The 26,661-nt window shown below is 39.5% G+C and overlaps 1 protein-coding gene across 2 annotated transcripts; it reads right to left on the bottom strand.

The window, feature by feature from the left end:
- Positions 1-1,452: 1,452 nt before the first annotated feature.
- Positions 1,453-24,874, bottom strand: LOC136712268 (SEC14-like protein 2). Of its 2 annotated transcripts, XM_066688726.1 has the most exons (12): positions 24,724-24,874; positions 23,489-23,564; positions 17,031-17,074; positions 14,381-14,443; positions 13,919-14,107; positions 13,553-13,648; positions 12,363-12,423; positions 11,536-11,619; positions 10,816-10,922; positions 2,504-2,643; positions 2,200-2,369; positions 1,453-1,892 (listed from the first exon to the last, which is right to left on the bottom strand). In XM_066688726.1, the coding sequence occupies exons 1-12, from the start codon at positions 24,775-24,777 to the stop codon at positions 1,741-1,743; spliced, it is 1,236 nt and encodes a 411-aa protein (XP_066544823.1). In that variant the 5' UTR covers positions 24,778-24,874; the 3' UTR covers positions 1,453-1,740. The 2 variants fall into 2 exon arrangements, with proteins under 2 accessions (XP_066544823.1, XP_066544824.1); XM_066688727.1 differs by lacking the exons at positions 23,489-23,564; positions 24,724-24,874 and adding an exon at positions 22,914-23,085.
- Between the last annotated feature and the right edge of the window lie 1,787 nt (positions 24,875-26,661).

Raw genomic sequence — 26,661 nt, 5'->3', positions numbered from 1 at the left:
ACATTGCCTACAACTACCCTTCTGGTCCTAGCAGAAATGGAAAACGAATGACAAATTGTTCTCTTGTGCTGAAGTGTTCAGTCGTAAATCTGGGCCAGACTCTCCTTACAATGGAGTGTAAAGGTCTGTGGCCTGATGGCTGGACAGAAGGATGACAGTGCAAGCGCAGTATGGTTTAGGATGAAACCTGCCCAAACCAAAAAGAAGGGTGAACTCAGAAAGCTAATAGTAGCCAGCTCACTAGAGTCTGGGTCATCTGAGGACATCTTGCTCCTTAGCCAAGACAGTAGTTCATTAATGTATGGGGGTGGAACAATCTTTAAAATAAATTAGAATTTTAACTGTTAAAAATGTAATTGTAAAATAAATAGTTACAAGATAAATGGATATTGTTTTAAAAAATAATTATATCTTAATGGAAAGCAGCTAATATATTTAATACTGGTTCATTTAAGGCCAGTGACAGATTCCTGCCCATTTTCTTAGCATTCCTTAAGGACTGCAATTGTACCATCTTAGGACAGTTCCATTGTGTACAAAGCAAAGAATTTACCAAGCATGATCTGTTTGGTCAAAAAAAAAAAATCTGAATGTGCTTAAATGTAAACCCTGTCATCCTGTATTTATAATCGCATTTCCTCCCCATGCGTCAAACTTTCCAGTGTCCGATGTTTTAAGTCACACTGAATCTATTGTATGGAATGCTGAATTAAATCGCCTTGTTTGTATTTGTTCCGTAACCAACTAAGGCTTCATAATGCACCAGCTATTACAAAGGGTACATTTCCCCAACTCTATTATGTTACATCTCACATGGTCCCTATGAAAAGGCAAAACATTATTATTATGGTAATTATTATCATTATTATTGCACAGAGTCCAATTTCAAGTAAGAGGAATGATTACCAAATTGAACTGCACCTCCAGAAAGAAAACATTTAATAAATGTAATAACACTTTATGGGCCAGATATACTAGCACTCCAAATGAAATATTTTATTTGCTTCAGTACTGAGAAAGTGTGTTAAGCAGGTTGCCACCTTCTCTAAAGGTCCAACTGGAGGCAGCTATAATAATGGATATGAAATAAGTGTGTTGGTACAGACTAAAACCTTATTGGTGGTATCTGTTTATATTGGATTTCTGTGAATATACAGACCTTCTAGCACTAACGGACAAGTGGACTGGATTTGTGTGATTGCTGGTTAAATGTTGGATTCATGTGATAAAAAAAAAAAAGATTTATAACAAAGCAGCATCACGGAGAAGGTCATATTATAATGATAGTTTCCACAGTTGCTAGACTGTGGACAACGCAAGAAGCTGCAAGACATGGAAATGTTTGGAAAATACCTCAAAAGTCCATTTCTATGTTTCGTCTGAAAAATTTGATCTGGGATTCTACACGTTCAAGTAAAAAAGGGGAATGCACGGTCAGTGTGAACCAGTCTGTTGTGTTTTTTTTTTTTTTTTTTTAATGAGGCACTGTCAGGAGAATTCTCCAGTAGAGTCTGCCCCTTTCATGAGCACAGTAAAAACTTCATCCTACACACTAAGTGTTTATGCGTAGAGGTACAATCTGCCCCCAAATCAGCAGCGGTCTTGGACATACGTCCATGTGTGTCTTGTACACTTACACTGTGGAACATTTCAGACAGCTGTGATGCAGTATCAGGAGGTGCTGTAACGCCTAGGAATCTGTGGGAAGTAGAAGGAAACGCTGTTCTCATCCCCGTCCTGCTATTGGCCGTTGGTGTGGAGTTCCGTCCCTGATTTGATCAATCCCTGGCTCAACGGCGCCTCTGATTGGCTGTCTGGCAGAAGAACTTCCACTGAGAAGCTGACCTTCTTGGAATGGAACAGGCTGTAGGTGTTGTCAAACCGCAGCACATCTAAACAGTAGAGAGTGTGTTTTATTTTAATGCGCTTCCCCCCCACCCCCCCACACATTATTTTTTCTCTGATACAGTACCCCTCACAGAGTTTGAACATCTGATAGGTTCCAGCTGAAAGAAGGTCTCTTGACCATTCTAGCTTGTTTGGTTGCTAACTGAGCCCAGGACATAACTCTGGAAGGAACCAACAATATGGCTGGGTAACTTGTCCAAGATTGCTCCACTGACTCCCATCCAACCGCCTCACCCAACTCCAAGAGACACCACCCACACCCCACCGCCCACTCCCCCACATTTGACTTACAGACTCCAGGGTCTAAGCACGTAAGGCTGCCGTCTTCAGGCACCAGGTGTGCATTGTATCGCTCGCTGGGCACCACCTCCACCATCTCCCCAGCCTTCTGCCGGCCGCCCACCTTCGTCTTGATGAAGACTCCAAAGCCAATGTCTGCCCCTTCACTGGCAAACTGCCACCTGGAGGGAAAACGGAGAGAGAGAGAAAACAAATGTTACATAAGTACTTTTTTTTTCTTTTGAGAGTGAGCATGAGGGATAATGGTTAGTGGGGGTCTTTGCTCATGAGAAGAAATGCTCTATAGGTCACTCACCTTAACACACAGCCTGGAAAGAGAATTTCAAACTCCAGCTGCTGGGAAGAACCACGGCTAATGGATATGGTCTGGTCATACTGCTGTTTCACAGATTCACGGACGTAGTAAGATTTGGGGACATCGCCACCATACTTAATCTGCAACACACACACAAGTCAAGCCCATGTACACAGAAACACCAGATGCAGTAAAACAACTGAATCAATGGAAATTTAAAAACAGACAAGACTTACGTTATAAAGCAGTGCAAGTTGACTGCTGTGACTGAGCAGGCCCTGGGAGAATTAGCTACTTGCTATGTCAGAAGGAGCATTGGTGCCGTTTTGAGTCTATAGAGGCATGAAGTGACATTGTTGCAATTGATAAAAAAAAAAAAAAAAAAAAAAAAAAAGCTTCAAATCGAGAGATGTTTGAGATTTTTACCGTGGCATTTGTGGCTTTCATGTTTTGCATGAATTAACAACAAATGGAGGGGTATGATAAAACTGGTTATGGTGGCTGACCGTTTTTCTTACATTATTTAAAAGGCAATCAGCACCAACCGGCAGTCAATTTCACCCCCTTCCATATACACTTGACATCAATGTGTTAAATCTGCCTGGCACTGACTCCGTGTTGACACATCTGTGCCATAGCAACCCTAACAGCCAATGAGCTCTGTAAGCCACTCAATTGTCCGTTTGCTGTCGCTCACACAACAGTTCAGTGGTGCCCTGTGCCAACCCCAGCACGGAGTCTACCAGAAAATATATGAAACTGTTACACAACTGCATTAAAAAATCTCATCACATAACAGTAGGCATTGACTGAACACTGGGAAGACCCCCCAATTTTTTTTTCTACAGGAGAAGCCTGTCATATATATCTGAAGTGGTACTTGTTTAACTATTTAACACATAACTCCATCTGCCAAGCTTCCTTTAATTCAATTATGAATTATAAGAAGGTCAGTCAGAGTACTGTTCTGTCATACTTTACTTTCTTATATTATAGACTATATGTATATTAACTGTATAATACATTTTTAGTTAACATAATCAACAAACAAATGAAATAGAAAACATTAGCTAGTTCTTAGCTCCCAAAATGTGTCCCTCAACAAATAAAAACAACAACAAAAAAGCAGAGAACAGATATATGGGAAATAATATTTAATTAAGGTTAGAATTTTTTTTTATTAGCACAGAAACAAATACTTTAGATGTAAGATCAAAATCACACTGCACACAGTACATTAGAAACGCATTGCTCTACTCTAAGCACACTTAAGTCATCTGAGAGGGGGGAGGGGAGGTTAACATCAGCTAGATTTCAGCAGACAGACATTCACAAACTCAAAGATTTTCAGCAGAACACAACCCACAATGGACAATAAACAGGCTCTCTGGAGACAGCCAGGATTTTAACATTCAAGATGTGTGTGTGTGAGAGGTGGGAGGTTAGGGAGGGGGGGGGGGGCACCAGAGTACTGCCCTGAGAGTGTTGTACAGCCCCAAAATGTCCTTGTTAGGAAAATGACAAGGGAAATTAAGCAGCTGGAAAAATTTACGGAGTGAACACAGGGCAAGTCATGAAAGAGTTGTTCATGAAGTCTGAATGTCTAGCTTTCACATCTGGCACTTGATCTGGTTCTCTTTGTATTTGTTGCCTTGAAATGGGGGGTCTGCAGCACTACTTGAGAACAAGACCCAGGTTGGGGTGTAAGCGTGCAAGAGATCAGATCACTCAATGAGCGAGAATAAATCAGAGCTATTGAGACCGACTAAAATCCATTTCACATTTTTGTACATATGCCTCTCTTTTCCACAACTGTCTATTTACCAGTGGAAGTACAAGTATACTGCAGTTTGTTATTACCAGACAGATGTTGGTGTAGAAGACAACCAATGAGCAGGACCTAATGTTATAGCCTAACAATAGCAGAGGGGATGTCAAAACAGAAAGAGAAAGGGACAAATCTTTCACAAAACGACTTGCCTTTAATTGATAGTCCATTGTATTGTTGAGGCCAACTCTGACACCTGCACTTCACTTTGTTAATAAAAACAGGGAAGTAAAGTAAAGTACTTAATCAAATATGACCACTTTCCATGAATCAGCTTTTTATGTTTTCTTATGACTTATGACTCAATTTACTTCACCCAACCAGGAGAGAGCTGCATCTTTTAAGTCATTCTGTTGCAAACTGTTTTACATTAGTAGACATTAAATAGACTTTGCTTTTTCTAATACTCTGTGGTCTGTGGTGAAATCTACTGCATTTTGTTCATTAGGATAAACAATGTAGGGTATTTTAGGAACTATTTATGAATGCCCTTTGTACTGATTCTCCAGAGTAAATAAAATAAAAATATATTTTTGAAAGAAAATAATCTACGATTAATTCCATGGTGATTCGTAAAATATGTTTTAGGTATGATTGAATTGAGAAAACAAAACAGACAAAAAACAACAAACAAATCCCTAAATATACCTCTGAATGCTTTCTGTGTGCACGGGCAAAATAAAGGCAGCTCAGATTTTCCACTATTAAATATTAATTGAGAGAGCTAAAGGGCAAACATGAAAGCAGTTGACTTTCCAATAAAATCCTGCTGCCAAAAACACACTGAGGGGGGCAGGAAGTAATCAGGCAGGGATCGACAAACATATTGATCTGGTCAGGTTTTAAATCATAAAATCTCTGCCTACATTTCAGGACCCTGGGATAGCTCTATCAGTAAGGTAGAGAATGTAGTGTTGATAGTTGGGGATCACCACTGGGCTGGAGGAATCAGATCAACTCCATCTGAACCAGTGAGGGAATAAAAGCTTGAGGGGGACAGTGTGACAGGTGTAGGTGGATGGATGCAGGTTGCATGATGGGAGAGGCTGAGGTCCGGGTGGCCAGACTTCTTTTCTGCTGGGTTGGACGGATTTATGTGGTTGCATTGATTTGTTTGTTTGTTTGTTTGTTTGTATGTCCCACGGGCTCTACTGCAGCACCGAAACACTATGCATTTAAAATGTATTTTTTATGTTTATGGTTTCTTTATTCATAGCACACACTATAAGCAGGTTCAACATTTGGAAATGAATAAGGGTGTGTTTAAAGAAGTTTGGGGAAGAAAGGAGCTACATATGTGGCCAGCCAAACATCAGAGAGTTACTGATGTGGCCCTGTACAATGGTTTAATGTAGAACAGTGGTTTACTAGGATAATACAGGCACAGTGAAAATAGGAGTTGTCCCTTCTATCCACTGCGAGTTCAAACCTCTTATCTGCCACCACGGCGAATTAATAATACATAAAGTACAACAGGTGCAGAAAGAAAGGGATTGTCCTGTTCTTATCTTTGAACTCTCATACTCTGGATTCAAGTACTTTTGATATTTCAGATATATCTCGGCTCTCATCTATTTTTCAGCACAGCCCCTGGATTATTCTGACCTTTAGCTGTTAGCATGACAAAGCCCAGGACAGTATCTGGGTTTACAAGCAGAACATAGATTGCATCCCAATACAATGAGCATCACTGAATAATCAGTGTTAAAAAACCTGCCCTAATCGGACTACTTTTCTTTCTTGCTACTTTCTTGTTTTTTGTTTTTTATTGCCCACTCATAGGGCCAATGCGAAGTCATAGGGCCAATGTGAGGTCATAGGTGTGAAGTCATAGGGTCAATGTGAAGTAATAGGGCCAATGTGAAGTAATGGGTTTTAAGTCATAGGGCCAAATGTGAAGTCATAAGTGTGAAGTCATGGGGCCAATGTGAAGTCATAGGGTCAATGTGAGGTCATAGGTGTGAAGTCATAGGGCTAATGTGAAATAACAGGTTTGAAGTCATAGGGCCAAATGTGAAGTCATAGGGTCAATGTGAGGTCATAGGTGTGAAGTCATAGGGCCAAATGTGAAGTCATAGGTGTGAAGTCATCGGGTCAATGTGAAGTCAAAAGGTCAATGTGAAGTTATAGGTGTGAAGTCATAGTGTCAATGTGAAGTCATAGGGTTATTGTGAAGTAGGTTGTTCCCAATTCCTGTCCTTTGAAGACACTGTCCTTTGCAACACTCTTATTCAGGAAAACAAATCTGAATAACATAATTAAAAGACCATTTTTTTTAAAGAAGACATCTTTGGTTCTTAATGTCCTATAGCTGTTTGGTAGATCACTGTCAATACACTTTCCTTATGTAAGCTTAACTTGGTAAATTTACCATACGAATTTTAACATTGTTGTACTGTGGTTATGGCTCATGGATTCCACAGGCCTTCACTGTGCTGTACTATGCTGGGTCATGGGAATGCCAAGGCCTTTTTACTATGGTAGACGCAAAGTTATTCATGGTAGTGTGTAGTAAAGCACAGGAAAGCACTGTAATACTATGGTACCACCATAGTAAAACCATGCTAAATAGGGGAATATGTTAAAAAATGTACCAGGGTAAACAGTCATAAGGAATTCAATAGAAATTCCTAACAAAACAAATGTGGTTGGGTTGGCCTACTGATGACTACAAACAGGCAGTGGAATAGGATAACAGACTATTTCACACACAAGGGCAAAAGAAGCACATTGTAATTGTGGCCAAGTAGCATATGAACAGCTTATCATTGATAAAAGGCATAATTACACTAATTACAATGGCTCATTCAGGATGTGGAGTGTATAAAAGGTTACACCCACATATGTTTACAAACAGTTCTAGTACCTACATGTATAGTCATATGCATTTACACTGCACATACAGTTTCTGTCTATCTGCAGCACATTGCTTCTTGTGTTCTGAATGGTACATGCCACCCATGAAAACCTTTTTGGATAGGAAGCAAGATTCAGAGCACATTTGTGTCAATAAAATATCCATATAGATTTTGATTATATAGATCTAGCACTACAAATCAGCAAGCATGATGTGGTGATCAAATGTGTGTTTGTACATGGTTTCTGGTGTTTTGTTTCAGCTTTACTTTAGCTCTGAAAAAATCCTAGGATTTTGTAGTGATAAGCTACGGTGACAGAAATATATTCTGGCACAGACTTCAAAAGCACAGATAACTTCAAACTGTGAGACAATAAATGTGTGCCGAATCCCACATAAGTAGGGTAGGAAATAAGCTCAGACTAATCTGGGGTACTGGACAGCATTTCACAGTTTGACAGTCTTGATTTAGCTACAGCAAAAAACAGGAGGTAGCCGTACAGTCATACAGGGTCAATATTCTAGAGGGCTTTGTGCTACAGGGACCTCAGAAATCCTAAAAGCTGCAGAACATTAAAGTATGTGGGAACAGACTTGAACTCCCAGTCCTTAAATTAGTCCAACAGGAGATGTGCATCCCAAACGGAAATGGTCCAGTAAGGTTCCTTGCATCTCAATGGACGGTCTACGGTATTCCCCACTGCTCTGGATGGCACACTTTACCTATGTATCTAGGGGTAGAAACATCACATTTGAGTTCCACAGCCATGGGGTCAAGCACAGTGGGAGATGGTGACCACTGCATTGCACTCAATAGTCTAAATAGTGTGTGTTTTCAAGAAAGACAATTAAGGATGTTACGGAACTCTCAAAAAACGCCAGGCCTGGCACTTCCCATTTGCAAATGACAAACCCAGTACTGGTTGGTGGGTTTTCATTCAGTAGAAGGAAGAACTCTCCATCAAAGTTAAAGTGGGTCTGGGTCTCATTTGGTCTGGCCACATAACGGGTATGAAAACAGTGAAAGACTGATTTTAAAACAAAATGATTTCTGGTCTGAGTTCTGGTTTTAAAGCCAGTTACTAAGGTACGATTGAAAACAAATTAATTTATTTGAACAATGGGAAACTTAGAATACACTCCTATAAACCACACATTAGTCTAGAGATTACTCAATTAATTAGGGTTTCTATCCTCAAAACAAAAATGGCTGATTCTGAGAGTGCACTGCTTTGTGATCATCTCTCATGGTTTCATTTTATTATGTATATACATTTATACACACATTTATATATACTTTTGAATTGCATTGAGCCTAAGTGGCTCTATTACAGTAGTGCTTGCTCTATCAGCGCTAAGCTGCAGCTGGGGTGGTGAGGGGATGGGAACAAGAGGAGGGGCAGTGGGTGGGGCTGGGACTAAAATTATGAGCAGGGATTCAGGATTGGGCAGTGGACACTCAAAGGGCGGAGTCAGTGCCAGGGCATTGAAAATCCAAAGAGATCCCCTCTTCATCAACATCTTGTAACAGCAATCTCAGTGGTTTACAGGAACGTAAGCTAATTAAACCCAGATATGCCAGTGGTGCAGATTCTGGAAATTGTAGATTTACACACATCCTTATTTTTAGCTACTGTCAAAAAGTTATTTAAATATATATATATGAGGCATAAGTCTTACATAAAATCTCTACAATGAGAATGAGAGTCTGTACTATAATTAAAGACTGTCAGCCCTTTTCCATTTTCACATTTATTTCCACAGAAGACAACCTAATGGCTTAAAATATTTGCCTCATAAATATTTTGGCTGTATTGGAGTTTATCTGCACTAACCACTTAGTGCTTCTTGCTTACCAATGTTGGCAATGTGTGAAAGGAATATCACAATTCCAAATCAGTTTAACTTCAACAGCAACACAGAAATGCATCTTATTATATAAGAGCCAAATATCCTCTTCCAACAAGACCAACATAAAACCAAGACAGCTAAATATAAAAACACAGCTGACTGGTTTCACAGACCCAAATTAGCTCTAAACATGGTGTAGTCAAATGTGTGCTAGTGCTTTGGATTCCCAAAGACAGGCTTTCTGTCTGTCAATGCATCCCTATTAAAAGTATTTTGGCCTAGCTTGCAGAATTTTGTCAAGTACTAACCAGTTGTGAATGAAACAATAAGGAAAGTAAATATGATATACTTCTAAACTGGCAAAAATACATTATCATGGAACCTGCTTAAGTAAAAATCCCAATTTGAATTTTCTTTTAACATTACTGTCAACCTACACTTGTTGTTTGGATTTAGAAAGTCAATGTGGAAAACTAACCACCTGTCTTGGCTGACACATCAAAAGTAAATGCAGTTGCACAAAGCAGCCTGTAGGGGTCACTAAATGATCTTGCCAAGCTTAAATTCCATTTGGAGCTGAAGCCCTATCCTATGCAAGATAATCTGTTTACGCAAAAACGCAAGCTGGCGCAAGGTGCAAGCCCGATAAGCAATGTCTTGCATTACTACACACTACCCTGTCAAAGTTAAAGCTGCAGAACAAAATAACAACTTCCTGCCAAGTCTGGTACATTGGGCTCCGTTCCTTATTACCTTCTACAAAAGCATGCCTTTACTATCGGCAATGTATGCTTCAAAGCATGATCTCGGTGTTGCACAATACAGATGAGTTCAAGGTTACGACAACCCGCTGATACAAACTAACTTTTAATATTAATGAGGGAGAGGCTTTTTTCTTTTACCGAAATTGCCGATGTTTAAGCGTAAGGTAGAGATGCCGGAGTAAAAATCTTTTACCTTTAATTATTTACTAGTTTGTTCATTTTTGCGATTTAGTCTATTACATTATCATTTATGTTTGAGAGGCATTGTTCAGTAAAAAATATATTGAATGGTTATATTATGCTATGGTATCCACAGATGACAATATAACTACAACAAATAGCAAATCCAATAGAGTAGATGAATGCATATATTCTACCTTATGAACACATAAGATACTTACAAACATCTATGTCACCTTATGAACAGTATTGGGCCAACATACAGACCAAAATGTTGTTAAAAATATACAAATTCTGACCCATGTACAAAATTGACTTACCAACGTCCTTAAGAACTCGTCTGTAATTGCTTTGCCACACACAGAATCCGACCAATAATCAATAATGAAAAGAGCCCATGGTGTCTTGTGATGCACCCTAACATCTCATCAACAGGGAGTATACAGTAGCATATGAGAGAGAACAACAGGATGTGGCCCTGGTCCTTGAGGGCCACAGTACAGTACAGTATAGGCTCTTCTGGTGTTTGTTCCACCTGAGCTCTGCAAAATGTACCCTGCCATAGCTTTGCCAAACTGGGCCAAGTCAGCACTGGAAGCAGGTACGGATTCAAAGAGATTGAAAAACCCTGCAGGACTGCTTCCCCTTTAAGACTAGTGTTGGCCAAGACCAGCCTACTGGGATTTGAACAGTGCACTTACATGAATAACAATGGAAAGTTTACCAAAAAGATGTTAGGGAACTCAAATATAAGACAGGCCCAGAATAACCAATCTTTAGTGATAGTACATTCCTGAGCCCAAGCATCGTCCACCCTCCCATGGTTACTTACCATAGTTTTACAGCGAGGATCTCCATCTGGGTCTGTAAGGTTCCCCCCATAGCAGGCAGGCAGCTGATCAGAGTCAATGTATTTCTGTAGAACCTCCTGCCAGTTAGCTATAAAACAAGGAAGCAGTTGGAAGTCACCGCTAGCAGGTCCTACATGCAGACTGACACAACAGGTTGATTGTGCAAGGTTTTAGCTGAGGCACAAATCTAGTTGTGTAATGTAGGTGTGGAAATATTCAATTTTTGTTTGTTTTTTCTCTGAAACATGGTTTGGGAAATTGTACTTAACTTTATGCAAATCAAGAAAGACAGCACATTTTACACTGCAGCAGACATATAAAACACGTACAATATATAAACACCCACACACATACAAACATATACACTGGGTTTGTTCTAGTATAAACTTGTCTCCATATATACTCCCCCACACCCCCCGCTTACAGACAGTTCTGCTGTCCCAGACTTGGGATAAAGAGAGGGGAAGGTATACATTTTATATACAGTATGCATATTTACCACAATCATTAACATTTCTGCTTCCAAGAAAAACTACCTAGAAGAAATGGTTTCATGGTCCAGTGTAGTAGAGTCAAGTTATGTGGAACCGGTAAAACTATACCACTTTAAAACACATAAGGAATAAGGAAATATCACGGTACAGCTGAAATTAGCTGCAGTTATACAGCCTGGTGTTGCTCTACACATGGCCTGATCTCACCTCCCAGCACGACGATCTTGCGCCGAGTGTCCTCGCTCAGGAAGGGCTTGATTAGGTTGTAGGCAACAGGGAAGAGTTTGGGGGCTGGAGAAGGAACAGAGAGGCTAGGTTAACACACAGAGAGACCTGGGGTCCAACACACAGGAGGGTTCACTGTGTAGTAGACAATGTAGGCCAATAATCTAGTGCAAGACTGTCTCACCCTAGTCCTGGAGAGCACCAATCCCATTAGCTTTTATAAGTCATCCTTAAATCACTCATTCAGAAAGATGTGGAAACACGTACTTCTCATCAATTAAGCACCTAGTGTTTCGGAGAATGCAGTCATTTAAAATATCATTTGGAACAAACACTGGAATACCTCTTTCACCCTCCAGGAGAAGACCATTAAATCTCCTAATTAGGTCTCCTCCTGATCGAAGATAAAATGTTACCAAGACAAGGACAAAACTAAGTACCTATACTATTCGTTTTTGTATGGACCAGGGGTATACAGACACAAAGAACAGCAAAGTCACTAACTACATAATTTTTACTGCACACTGTACATTAATTATGGATACATTTTTAGCAGTAAGTATCCATGGCAACTTACAATATTTCACATTATTTTCACATGCAATTTCCCATTTATACAGCTTAGTTTTACTGGAGCTATCTAGGTAAAGCACCTAGCTCAAGGGTACGACAGCAGTGTCCCCCACCTGGGACTGAATCCATGAATACTAAAATAGATTGGACTTTTTTTGTTTTGTTTTTTTAAACAGACTCTCAAAGTATTCCACTAAAAAGGCAACTTGTAAAAATCATGGCCACAAAACACACACCTTTAATGACAAACAGCCTCTTCAGCCCCTCGGGGTAGTTATCTTCAAACATAGTGAGAACCTGCAAGAGCAGAGCAAAACTAATAAGGCTATGCACACAGGGAGTCAGTCTAGCCAATACAGGGGGGATCTCCCTCAGGATAACTTGGAAAAAACAAACGACTAAGGCAACAAAAACAAACATTACATTATTTCACTAGGACAGTTTCATTAAGGACAAAACAAAACTATCATTGGTATCCCCCAAAAATAAGGCACAGCCAAGACTTAGATTTGGGGTAATGTTCTGCCAGATGTTGAACACAGTAATCATTCTAATGAAAACCAAGCACAGTCTTCAAAAAAGTTTAGCCTTTTCAGACTCATAGTCACACACAAATTAAAGAAATCTAGACACCAACACTGCACCACATGAAAATTCTTCAATGACAAAAACAAAAATCCACCCATTTAGAAATTAAGCAAATTATTCCTCATTGCTCGGCCCACAGTTTCTATATAAAACACCTGCTGTTAATACAGTGATTTTATTAACTGTAAATATTTTACTGCCATATATATTTGTCTACACTACATACTGTTCATCATTTTGGAGGAAAATAATTAGATTCTAAAAAAAGAAAAAGAAAAAAAAACACTCGACCACTTGACCTTGGTTCATTGCCATCTATCCCGACAATCATGGTTTAAGACAGAACTAGCCACTAAAGCCAAAAAAAAATAACAGAAAAAATATAGACTTAAGCCAAGCAAATTAACCTTTAACATTAAGGGAAACATTTTAAAGCAATATTTAAGACACAATTGAAAACATTTATTTTCTAGGGCATATGAGAGTTGATAGAATGTAATTTGCTGGACAGCAGAGTATGGCCTTGTCTATGTGTATGGTGCGAATTGATTGTCTGTTGTACTGTTTTTAATATTATGTTTTTAGTTTTATTATGTGTGTATTGATGCATTGTTTTTTAGTATGTTTGATTATGTTTTTAATTATACAGCACTTTGGTATGACTTTGTAGTCTTTAAAGTGCTTTATAAATAAAATTGAATTGAATTGAATCAAATAACATTTAAGATTATTTTTTCTTTCAATTATATAGAGTACTGCATTAGTAACTTCCTGCCCATGCTGGTATATTTGAGGTATGAGTGAAAGGCAAGCATGAAGGAGTGTACAATGTGGGTACCTCTCCATACGCCTCAATAGCGGGCTTCCAGAGGTGTTTCAGACCAAGTCCTTCGCAGTCATAAATCATAGTGATGGACTCCACATTCTTGCCCAGCTGAAAGACAGACATGTTCATAGTCATTGGGGAGGTTTGAGGGACTCTGCTGTACAAACGGGCTGGGAAGAAAAGCGTTGGAGAGGAGTGGGGAACCCCACCAAAAAAAAGAGACTGCAGGTGGTTTTCAAAACATGTAACGTATACAGAAATTGTGTAGCTCGGGGGGAATCCAAGTGACTGTCAGCTAGGATGCATCCCAGATTGGATCTAGTGCTATCTGGAAGATAGGGCTCAACCTGGACTCTGAGGAGGCATTCTTTGCCTTACCTTCTCGGTCTGCTGCCCACACTGCTTCTGCAGCATCTCACAGTCTCGCACCTTGGACTTCAGGAAGTCCTGCTTGGAGGCAGACAGCAGGAGCCCCTTGGGGTCCACAGGGCCAATTACATCGTACCAGATCGGGCTGCCTTCGCGGTCATAGCCACACATCCCCCCTGACAGGTAACGCTCAATGACCTGGACAGACAGACCAGACACACACACAAAAAGACAAGAAAAATTGTCCTTTAACGACAATTTACATAGACATTTCTGTAGAAATAGACAAGATGAACATATAGATGAATATACAAATACATAGGTACAAAGTTTAATAAATACATATATAGACAGATTGATAGTTAAAAAACTGCATTCATTGTATGCCGTATAGATGTTTTTCGGGGAGAATAATCTAAGAAAGGAGTTGTAAATTCATGGGCAGAGTGTTGCAGGTATTTTAGTCTGTACCTCAGGTGGCTGCCAGTCTGTAGATATTGTGTCTGCTTTCATGTGTTTCCTGAATTCCATGTGCTGGAAAAATAAAAGACTGAGACTTAAACAACACCCATGAATGACTGGGAGCCTGTACGTTCCACAGCGTTGTCAGTAACTACGATTCCTATGGCTCCCCAGCTCGACAAACAACAATGTAGCAACATTCATATCCTGCTGAGCTGGAGGAAAACCTGGGTGTTAAATTATGGACAGGGAAGCTACCAAGATTTACTCCCGTTACGCTGATGATGGAGTAAAAGCACTGTAGAAAAGCTGCCTGACGAACAGCACCTGCCAGGCACACGTCTGGGGGCAAAGCAGATCAGAGGCTTTAACAAACACAGGATTTATTATTTGCACACACAGCATTGAGGAGATTATGGGTTACTGCAGGGCGCAAAGGGGAATTTGTTGACAACTGGGCCAGATGAGCAACAACATATTTCTGACTAAATAGGACAGATCCTTTATTTCCAGTAAATTAATTCAGATTTATTGATGGATGCTTGCTTTCTAAAACATGAACAGTCAGTATATTCATTTGTGGACACATAGTTCAGAGGCCCAATCTCAAGATGTCCATTTCTCTTATTGGACTTTGGTCCTGTGTGTCACCATTTACAGTGTTGTGCATTAAATAGTGAACATAGTAAACATTTTGACAGGTTCACCCAGTATACAACATGTGAAGTTTATTCATATCCAAAATATATTAATAGAAAATGACAGAATATTATTCTCACTTTTATTATGTTACACTCAATATTAAATATACTGTTTTCATAAAGGATTGATCTTGATCTTGTTTTGGTGCTCCAAAAGAACATCAACAGATTGTGGTGCTGAAATGCCTGATACTCAAACAGTTAGGCATACAAATTGTACAAAACAGCTTAGAGGTCAAATAGAGATTATAGGGAAAAATACTAACATGTGTCATATTCCATATATGGTAAATTATTCTGTGTCCACTCTTGCTAAATATTGCATGTTAGGTTGCAGTTTTTAAGGATTCTGAAATATGCATCTGTCTTTATAACCATAATGCAGTATTGAGAGATTGCAGGAGTTTGATTTGCAACATGTATGCTCTATACTGCATTGTCTCAAAAGGGTCATTATAGATTGTATACCGTGACTAAAATATCATAGAAAGACTTGACTGTATATTCATTTTACAGATTTTTATATATTTAAATCTATTCCCAATCGCAGTATTCTGCAAAAGCATCATGGCATAAAAAAATCACATCATAAAACCAAGATTTGAGTATTAGCATTTACACTATCTAGTAGATATTTGTAAACTATAGTATATTACCTGTCTTCCCTGGTGAATGTTTTGTACTAGGTTGCCCTTTAAAATTCTCAGAGTCTCTGTTGTGTTTTTCTCCTCAGAGTATTATTGCAGACCAACTGATGAGCTACTGAATTGTCCTGGATTGACAGGAAATGGAAATTGGGTACGTATATCAGTGCTACACCCAGCACAACCATTTCACTCTTTACAAGTTGGCTGTGGATCTTGGTCATGCTTAATTACTTCCCCTGTCCTTTTCATCCTTTGGTTGGGTTGTGTTTTGGATCAGTAAGCACAAAGACTCACTACCTTGGAAATGATAGTGGTGCGTGTCTGTTTGTTTCCCCTCTCCATCCCTATTCAAACTGAAGCAATTGTGTCTTCTAATGTAATAAGTATGTTTTGTTCCAACAACACTGGTTATCAGAGGTCAGAAGCGCTGATTTACAATGAACAGTTTCACTTCAGATTATCTGAGTTTTAAGAGGCTAATGTTTTGAAAAGTTTTGCTTACACAATACAAAATAAAAGGATTTTCAAACAGCCAAAGGAATCTTAACTTTGAATTAGTGTGAAATTCAAATTCAGCTCCTCTGATCATGTGTAGCAATGTCCATGTGGAGCAAAAAAAGAAGGGCTCTATTGTAAGGCGCTGGCATTACAAAATCTCACAGAATAACGTATTTTGAAGAAATCTGTTACGCAAGAAAAAGAACCGCTGGATTTATAGGGCTTATTTTCAATAGGGTTTACATAAGATATATCTTTGTGGATTTATTTTCTTTGATTTAAATTGAAAAACTTTGTTTCTAAAGTCCCAAAGTGATCGAGACATTTTCAATCTATGCCACCAACCTCCAATTTATAATTAGGCAAATAATATTATGTAAAGCTTAATAATGTAATGTATATTACACAAAGCAGACGTCAAATCTTTTCGGTTAGTGTGCAGAAGTACGCTGTTATAATAGAGCAACATATCCTGTGACTCTGTTGTCTATAGGGGAGGCAACATTTAGGCCTTGGACCCCAAGATAATGTATTTTTCTGCTTCTGGAGTTGTTTTTTTAATATTAACTGATTGATTGATTGATTGATTGATTGATTGAATGATTGTCTTGCAGTGTCACCGTGTCATTCAAGACAGAGCTGTAGGTCTCAGGACTAATATGAACTCGGTAGGGAATTTGGAAATAGAGGAAATTAATTTGGACTCATTCATTGACTGAGAATTGAAACCCAAACCAATGGATGACTGGTTAAAAATACTGTGAGGATGTCAATGAAAGGGGAATTAATTCTGTCAAATGATGCAGTCCTTACCTTTCGCAGCATTGCTTCTGCTTTCTGGACATTAAAGTTTCTGGCTGTAGATAGAAAGGATAAATCCCAGTTAATTCAATTTATACATGTATTTACCTCCACATTAAGTTGCACATTATTGCGCCATTATTTCCCCCTTTTAGGAGTGGTCAACTAACAATCATGTAGTGACCACCACTATGTCTCTCCTTCAGAATGGCTGGCACAAAGCAGGTGTCCTCCAAAAGGCCAATTGCCAAAGCATATTCACAATTGTTTCGCACTGCAAGCCCAAAATGCCCCCCTCCCTCAGGATTACTTTACACCAGTTCAGCTTGTAAATGCAAACTAACAGTCAGCCCTGACCTAGAATCATCTTGAAACTAAGCACCTAATACTCTGCAAAGGTGATTATTAGAGAGCTGACACTGGCAGTCACCAGTCTATAATTGTGGGGCTGGCAGACCTCCCGAGTCATTGGCTGTGCTGTTGTCACAAGAGCTGTCATTCCTCAGGGCTCGTACTCTACCCCAGCATTACCCAGCATTCTTAAGCATTGTCTGGAGAGGCCTGGTACTTACAATTGTCACTGGCTTACTGGCGGTCTGAGATGAGAGCAATAGCTCCTTCTACCTTCAAGACCCCAGGCAAATTCAATTACTGCCAGTTTTGACTTCTGTGGGATTGTGTAGCAAAAGCATGAAATAAAATCTCAATGGGCTTTTACACATTTGCACTTCACCTCACAGTGGAATGGCACTTACACAACAAGAAAACACACAGTCACGATTATGAAATAGTTTCAAGACTGGCCCATTCAATTCTATACCACCACTGAGACGGGAAAGAAAATGGCATGGCCAGGCCTTATCAGATAGGATAACACAAGCACATATTGACACTTGATATTGGCTTTGTATATTACATTCTGTATCAAATGTTAATGAAATATGAAAATATAAACAATGATTGTATAATTAACCTCAAAAAACATTTTGAACTTCCATTCAAAAGTAAAACAAATATTAGAAACTTAAAGTTTTCAAAAGTAACAGTAACTTTGAAGTATTAAAAGACAAGCTAGCTGTCTGTGACACAAACACTGATACATGAATATGAAGCCACACGAGAAACCGAAAATGCTCAAAATCCACACCACATTATTTGCAGGGATCTCCCAATGAATGTTTTGTATCCAGGAGCAAGGCAAAACTTGGAATGAATGGGACATTCGTCTGATATTACACCCAATATCCATTTTTTGTTGTTTGCATGGGGTTCCCCTTCCTAAGGGATTTTATGTATCATTCATTTTTCAGGTTTTAAAGTAGATGACATTTCTCTTAGTGCATTTCAATGTCTTTCATTGTCTTATACATTCACATTCACATCTTCCCCCACAATAAGACTCTTCTTAGTAGCCATTGCATCATGTCAGGCATTTCAATGGTTTACAAAACCCGTGTTGAGTAAACTAAGTAACCGAGTAAACACAAACAACGCCACTGCTAATGAGTACCAATTAGACACTGTGTAGCCATGCACTGAGCTTGGTGTTGGCTTTCTTTGTGGTTTAGCTATTAACTACTGTCCCTCTGGCAGTGCACTGTTCACTCTCATTGACCTGAACTCCAACTGATGGCAAGCTTTTAAACAGTAGTTCCACCACCTTGAAACCTTCAGTGTATAAATTAACCATTACACCTTTGCATCATTGAGTAATGTGGCTTAAAAACCGTGCACAACAATTAGCCTAAACTAAGAAGAAAAGTGTATTATGTATTCTAAAGGATCGAGTTCTAATATATATTTGGTATACATTTTACACAATGAATGCATTCAAACACTGAATAACAAAAAAACAGTTTTCTGAGAAGGTCACTTTCTTCCAGTTACATAACATTCAGTTCTGATAGAGATCCACAGATCTCTTTAGTAAAAAAAAAACTAAAAGCACTGGCAGATACCGTAGCAGACTGAACAAGATAATGTTTCCGATACATTTTCCAATAACCGCGTTTAAACTACTTTAGAAATGGAAAATAATCCTCTCAGAATCCTAATGCTCTTTTAAACGATCTGACCGGTTCTCGGACAGATCAGTGGCGGGACTTGTTCACAACTGTGCAGTGTTACTCCCTTTACTGCATCCTGTTTCTAAGCATCTGTATTCATCCCAGCAAAGGTGTAAGCCATTATTTACATATCAATGGTTTTCAGTTTCCTGACAACATCCTTTCCCATCTCAGTTACTATGGAGATGTGTGGTCCTGCTCAAGTGGTGATTCAATCCAGAAAAACTGGTTATAAAATTGAACTGGCTGAAGTCAGGCCTCAAATTTAAAGGTCTGCAGGGCAGTATTAAATACAGAAAAAACAACCACACTCTGTCCTTACTTGTACTAAGATTCTGTCTGATTTGATCGCTGTATCAGGTTGTGAAGCTCACTGATTAAAGAATGATCAAATCAGACACCTGGTCTGTGTTGTGATTCGTGAATGCACTGCTGTCTGATGCAGTAGCTCAGCATTTTGCAAGTGCAGTATTGTTTAGAACAGAAGTAAGAGTAGGAAACACATTTGCAAACCAAACTCTATAGCTGTGCTTGCACTTTTGGTTCCACCTTGTAGTGGAAGCAACTGAATTTATGCAAATGTTGTGAATTCCATGGCTGGTCACAGATAAAAAAGAAGCTCATAACACTGCCTTTTGACCCAATGGTATCATCCCCGCTAATATATTGACTTTATTTAATCTTATCTCCAGGGCTGGGGTAATAACCTTTGTTTTTATTTTATTTTCATCACTGGGGCAAAGATCATGCAAGGCAGGCACACCGACAGAACCTTTGCAGGATTTTGTTTCCCAAAAGTGTTTGTGTGAGGACTTTGAGTTCTCACTTCTTTTTAATAATGATTATTTTGGTTCATTCAGGGTTTGTAACAATAAAGCATGGGACAATGTCATAGTGAGCTTGCAGTTTTCCCTAGCCTTTAAATGACAGCCATTCATCACAGATACTGCTTTGATAAAGGACATAAATTAAGGCAATAAGGCAAGTTATGCATTGTCTGCATGTCTTGAGGGCGTCTCTCGTGTCTCTCTAGGTTCTCACACTGATAGCACAGCCTGTTGATACCACCAATGCAAACCACAGACCAAGTAGTTTGCCCAGGTCCTCTCAGAAGCACACTCCAACCAACAGGCCACAAAAATGGCTTCTGAACCAGGCACTTGGTCTTGGAGTTTCAGCTTCCCTTCTCACTTGAAAATGGCTGCAAAAAGCCCCCCTGGATGATGCCAATATGAGAAAGTGCAAGTGTAAGAAACTGAATTTTAACTGCTGTTCTTATGCAAGAGTAAATAATTCACCAACATAATATATTTTTTTATAATAAATGCTGCATAGTACACCTTTAAATTCAAGCAACAGTCAACGGGGAAAAATAAAAAAAACTTTCATGCAGCAGACCACTGTGTATAGTTAAACAGCCCATTTCTAACCCTCACAGATAGATTTCCTAAAATAAAAGGATTTTCCATGCTTCCAAAAGCCCTTCATCGCAAACCACACACACTGCACAAGGCTAGACTGCCTGGGGAACCGCTGACCTTTCTGCAGGCCCCTGTCTTTGAAAGTCAACTGGATTTTATTCCATTACAAAAAGAAGCTTTGCCACAATTTTTTTTTCCCCAATAGCTGCAGAATGTCTCAGTCTGCACAGCTTTTTTTATACTAATGGACACGGAGGAAAGATACACTCATTAGAAGATGGGATTTCTGGGTGTGTACAAAATAAAAATATTTGAATAACAAATATTCGTTGCTGCAATCAGGGACAGGGCCACTGGTTCATGCAAAAGAAAAACGTAATCCATTAGTTGTGCCTGCATGAGAAACAGAAGTCTCCAGGGCTGAGCTTTTGCTACATCATAGTTCCGGTCAAGTCTATTTTCTGTACACAAAGGTATCAAAAATGCACCTAAAACAGGGAAAGGAATCCATTAGTGATTTTATTAACCACACATTTATAATACATGAAGAAAAAAGTGGCAGAGCTGCATAATGTAAATTTTTCTGACTCCCAGGGGTATTGTTATAAATTGCTGTGGGAATATTCAATATTAGTAAGATGGTGTTTATGACTTTGCCCCATCACTGATGGGTGCTGTTTGAGTTACCAAGATTAGTACCCAGATTATACTGACTCAGACTGTGTAATACAGCTCCCCCCCAAGTTAGGCCTCCAGCGAGAAGACAAGTGGCCCTTCATGCGATGAATGAGCACAATTCTCTCGCTGTGTAGCAACATCACCTGAGGGAATAAGAGGTCACTCCCAAACACTGTCCCTTTTCTCACCTTACAGGAACTTGGATTTCCATCTATGATGATTAATTAATTGTAACAGGTTTTTGATTTGGTGTGGCCCACAAACATTCAGCAATAATCTTGAATATAGAAAATGATAAGAGATAAGAGGACCTGGGGACGGGGTCATTACCAAAGTTTGACGTAATCTAACTGGGAGAAAATGCCAATTCTCGCAAGCAGTGCTGCAGCACAGAGATTTGTCAATCATTCACATTAGAGCTCCAGACCACAACATGATTCAACAAAAAACAAAAAAAAAATCAAAAGCACCTTAATACCTGTAAGAAAACCTCATTCTCATTTAAAAACATGCATTTTTCATTAAATACTATTTGGCTGACCATTTAGCAGTTTTTCAACTTTCCCCTAGCTACCTGAAGCCCCAGTACTTATCAGTCTTAGAAAGCACTAATATATGAAAGGTGCGCAGTTATCTCAGGGCAAAGTTTAGCAAGATTAGGGGTTCTCACAAGAGTCAGATCAATTAATGTGCTGTTCTTTACAGCACAAAACAGAAATGCAAGCTGCTGGTGAAGTTTTAAAGAGGGGGATACTGGGATAAAATAGTGCACATGTAACAATGTGCTAAACATATTTTTCCAAAGAGGAAACTATCTGTATCTACTATCTGTGCAGATCAAAAAGATCTACAAAAAGTGAGAGACTTCCTTCTATGTTGTCAATTTAAAGATTGGATTTCTTTACTACTGCAATAACAGAAAAAATTAATTATGTCTGCAGATATATTTCCACAGCTTATTCCACAACAAGCCACATAACTCAGGAGCATGACTCTTCTGAAACAGCACCACGAGCCAACTGCAAAGTCACTTTAACAGCACATGCTTATGACATAACTATATGTCAGGCACTTATTAGCTCATTGTACTAGGATATATGCTTATTGTATTTTGTACTAAGTGTATTACTACACTTTTGTAATGCTTTAAATGTTTGCTTTTATGAAGTGCAAGTCACCCTGGATAAGGGTGTCTTTTAATAAATAAATAAATAAATAAATAAATAAAATAATTAGAGAACCACTCGATTGTAATAAGGTAGACAAAAACAGAACAGAAAAACTGGTGACCCAAAGTTCACTTCTTCTTCAGAACGACAAACATCTAAAACACAACACAGTTAGAGTATGCTTTTGACGACTATAACATATAATGCGTACTATCAGATAGTTTGCTTCTTCTATCCCAATCTTCCTGCACAAGAAGCCCCGATTGCTGCATTTCTGTAGCTATGCTATAGAACTACAAATCGAATAATTTAGAGAAACAGAAAGCTAGTTAATGTTACACAAGGAGGAACTGAGATAATAGTTATTTGCTGAAGAAGACTAAAAAACAAGCCAACAAGGCAATACAAACTCCCTTCGTTTCACACTTTTTCCTCGATTTAGGTTCCTTTTCACTGGAAGTTATGGAACAGAGACTGAACACACATACAAGCGATCCCAAACACCTCCAGACAAAGACTGACCCCAATTTCCATAGCAACATGTTCCTCTCTCATACTCACTCAGACAGGCAAGCTCCAGCAGCAGGGTTCATAGGGTTCTTAAAGGGTTCATAGAAACCAAATCAAAACAATGTCTCCAGAATGCACCTTTTTGTCTAGAGATCATGACAAGTAAGCAGAGGTATTAAGCATTATATTGGTGGGTTTACATTAAACCTACAAGACAGATAGTCATTCATTCACATTCCCAAGACTAGCTCTTCCTTTTCCAGACAGCGACGGACTACGACGGACCCCCCCCCCCCATCTCCTCCACCAACACCCTGTGATCTAGCTACCAGTTCCACACACAGGTGCCACACGCCACACCTATACTTCACAACACTGGGTAAACACAAGTTAATCCACTGCTCAATATGAGTACAAACTCTCAGACATTACTGAAGACAGTGGACCAATGAAAATTAAGACATTGGGTGTGTAATCTCTTGACTACCACTCCAGAGAAATGCGTTTTAACCACAGGATCCCCCAGATCGCTGCTCATAGACATCAGTGCAGTGATCTGGTGTACCCTGGCGTTATCCAGCTATCCCCCTTTCCCCCCAGTGTGACCAATAAGTCAGCAAGCTCACCTCTCAACCAGCGGAGTAGGAAGTGGTCATGCTGAGCCGGTAGTTTGGAAAGAATGTCCTGAATGTTCTCTCGGAACTGGTCTCAGAAGAGAGGGATAGAAAGGGAGGTGAAGGGAATGAATATTGTTGGAGCAATATTATTGACTCAGCACATGGTTCATATGAACAACATTTTCCGTGTAGCATTATGTCAAGCTTTGAATGCACACCAAACAAACATACACGTATTAGAAGAAAGTAAATAGAATCTTTATAAATTTATAATTTTTCCATGTTCAGTTTCTTCAGTTTGGACTTACTGTATTGTGTTTCCTGAAACTGTAAGTAGTAACCACTAGACAATTGCTCAAGTTGTTCTCAAAGTCCCACAGATTATTAAAGTTCAGCTGCAGTTTAAATAAATAGATTGTTGCTTCACCAGAGTACATAATGCATGAACAGAGAATATTTTGTAATTTTCCCCTTTTTGAGGGTGTATGACCTCAGAAGTTTTAACCTAACTCGTTTTCTACTTGTTTAGCAGTTTAAAACACAGAAAGGAAAATGGTTTACAAAATATATAATATATCATATAGTATGTCAACTCCCTACACACATCACTGTCGCTTAGATGTATAGTATCTCTTTAAACTTGGGAAGGATTTGGTTTTGAATAATTAAAGTGTATTCCCTCAAGCGATTCGTTTTCAGGCCACCTCGCTAATTGTCAAACAGGTGTGCAAACAATACCTATATCCCCTATACCAATGTAAGCTATGAAGCTAGGTATTAAGAGTGCTGCAGTAATACATGCTGTTTTTATAACGAGATGCAACCTAAAATGTAGTCCGAAAAGCAAAGCGTTGTGCTTTAATACGTGTAGAGTAACATAACGGATTGTTTCACATATGCATATATATGACCTGTGTGAGGGAATGATGCGTAGTCTGCATCAACTTAGGTCGTGTTCGTCTAGCGCAGATCGCTGCAGTTCCCGCTCCACCAATGGGATCGGCGGGATCGTGCAGATCTGTGCAGAACTGCGGACATCTGCGCTACAAGAACGCGACCTCGATGTTGGCCAAACGTGAAGATCGTGACGTAAAAAAAAACCCAACTGTATGGCTTTTAACGCTGTGTGTGTCGACGTGGGAAGGTGTATGCAGACATACGCAGCATGCACGCTATCTATAATCGTCACAAAATAACGGTGCGGAAATGTTACAAGAATTCAAACTTGACGTAATATCTCTCACCTGGGCCAGGGCTTCAGCCTGCTTGGGGCTCAGGTCGCCGACTCGTCCGCTCATCCTGCTGCTTGTCAACACGATAAGTAAGCCTGGTGTCCCTGCTGGTGCTGATGCCGGAGCGGAGATGGCAATGCTGTCAGCGCTGTGCAGGTCGTCTTATACTGCGCAGGCTGGGGGCGCTGCGCGGCCGGACAGCACTGCGCGGCGCAGTAACTAAGCAACGCCCTCTTAAAGCGCAAGGGTTTCATAACTGTGTTGTCGACTGTCGTCCTAATTATACCTTCGAGGCAGCATAACCCAGTTAGGAATACACACACACACACACACATGTTACAACCTGTTCTCTTTCTTCATTCCCTATGGTCCTTCTGATATTTTGATACTGACACCACCAAACTCCTGACTCTTACTACTGTAACATTGTGGCATCACACTCACCCCAGCTCCTGAGGTCTCCTGATGTCCAACTTTCAGCTGAAATGCAACTGATCCCCATTTGGTTTTCAGCCTGTGTGTCTGCAACCCCACAGCAAAGCCACACATCTATGGTGCAGCTGTTTGAGAGAGGGGATTTCTATATTTCAAATATATAGTTTATATATCTATAATAGTTGAAAAAAAAAAGCCAAGTATTTTTTTTTCTTATTTTATTTCTTATTTCTGCTTATTTTACTATGAGTTATTTGTATTTTACTATGAGGCCTCTTTAAAAATGGACGTGACACTCACTAGCTGATTTCTATAGGACGTCCTGTTGAGGCTTGTTTAAAGAAATAAATAATGCAAGACTGCAAAAGCCTGCTAAATGCACTCAAATATAACTCTTAAGTCCACCAGGATTTTTGTTTTCTTATTACTGAAGCAGCATTGTATTTGCAACCATTATGGATCTCCTCCATGTAAATCCCAGGAGTGTATTCTCAACCTAGACAGGAAAACAGGTAAAGCTAGACATACAACCGAGCATTAGACTGGATAGAGACCTCTGTGTGCTGATTTTCTTATACAGCCAGGGAGATGTCGATCACATTTAATAGTAAAGCAACATCTCATTCGAATCAACTGTTTTGTGTCGGGCTACCCTTGAGCTTTCCTGAAAATCCTGAGTATAATACTTACTTTTGAGTTTGCGGTGCTATAACACATTTCAGTGGCCCATGGAAACACAAGCAGCTGTCTTGAAGTACTTTCGACAGATTCTGACCACAAGATCATAGACCTTCCTCCTTGGGCTTTCTTTCACAATCTTGTAGCACTCTCTTCCGCTAAGGGCTGATACACTATCTCGTGGCTTTTGAGATATTTTTTTTAGCTACTGTTTAATAATGAAAGACACATACATACATGTTCACACACCCACACCACACACACTCAAGGCAATTAACACACACTCTCTCTCTCTCTCTCTCACACACACACACACACTCTCACACACACACACTCTCTCTCTCTCTCACACACACACACACTCTCTCTCACACACACTCTCACTCTCTCCCTCTTTCTCTCTCTCACACACACACACTCTCTCTCACACACACTCTCACTCTCTCCCTCTTTCTCTCTCTCACACACACACACTCTCTCTCTCTCACACACACACACACACACAATAATCAGACAAGAATCTGCAGGACTCTGAAAGGATTTCTGAGGAGATTTACTTGCTGTGGAGTTTACTTGAAGGATGCTGAAACAGCTCTACAGAAGTCCAAGTGTTGCATACAGGATATGTTGGTGCATGAATCGTCCAGGCTTCTTTAGTGTGACAGTGGGGCTTTTTGGATATCAGATACATTTGTTACACAAATGTTATTATTTTCTTTACGTTCATTATAATATCAATGGCTTAATGTTGTTAATTCAATTTTGTCTGTAAATCAATCATTAGTTTGTATTTACTCATTTCTGGGGGCTCATTTAATTATTCGTTTCTTAGATTTC

The sequence above is a fragment of the Amia ocellicauda genome, chromosome 17, assembly GCF_036373705.1.
Source record: "Amia ocellicauda isolate fAmiCal2 chromosome 17, fAmiCal2.hap1, whole genome shotgun sequence".
Taxonomy (NCBI): domain Eukaryota; kingdom Metazoa; phylum Chordata; class Actinopteri; order Amiiformes; family Amiidae; genus Amia; species Amia ocellicauda.
Note: the sequence above shows the minus strand (reverse complement) of the source record. Positions and strands in the feature narration are given on the sequence as shown.

What these genes read in the sequence shown, in the direction of transcription:
- LOC136712268 (XM_066688726.1), bottom strand. Translation starts at nt 24,777, where the DNA reads ATGAGCGGACGAGTCGGCGACCTGAGCCCCAAGCAGGCTGAAGCCCTG. An exon ending in AGGCTGAAGCCCTGGCCCAG is followed by an intron (nt 23,565 to 24,723) that starts GTGAGAGATATT and finishes TTCTGAGACCAG; the next exon opens with TTCCGAGAGAACATTCAGGA. An exon ending in CAGAAGCAATGCTGCGAAAG is followed by an intron (nt 14,444 to 17,030) that starts GTAAGGACTGCA and finishes TTATTTTTCCAG; the next exon opens with CACATGGAATTCAGGAAACA.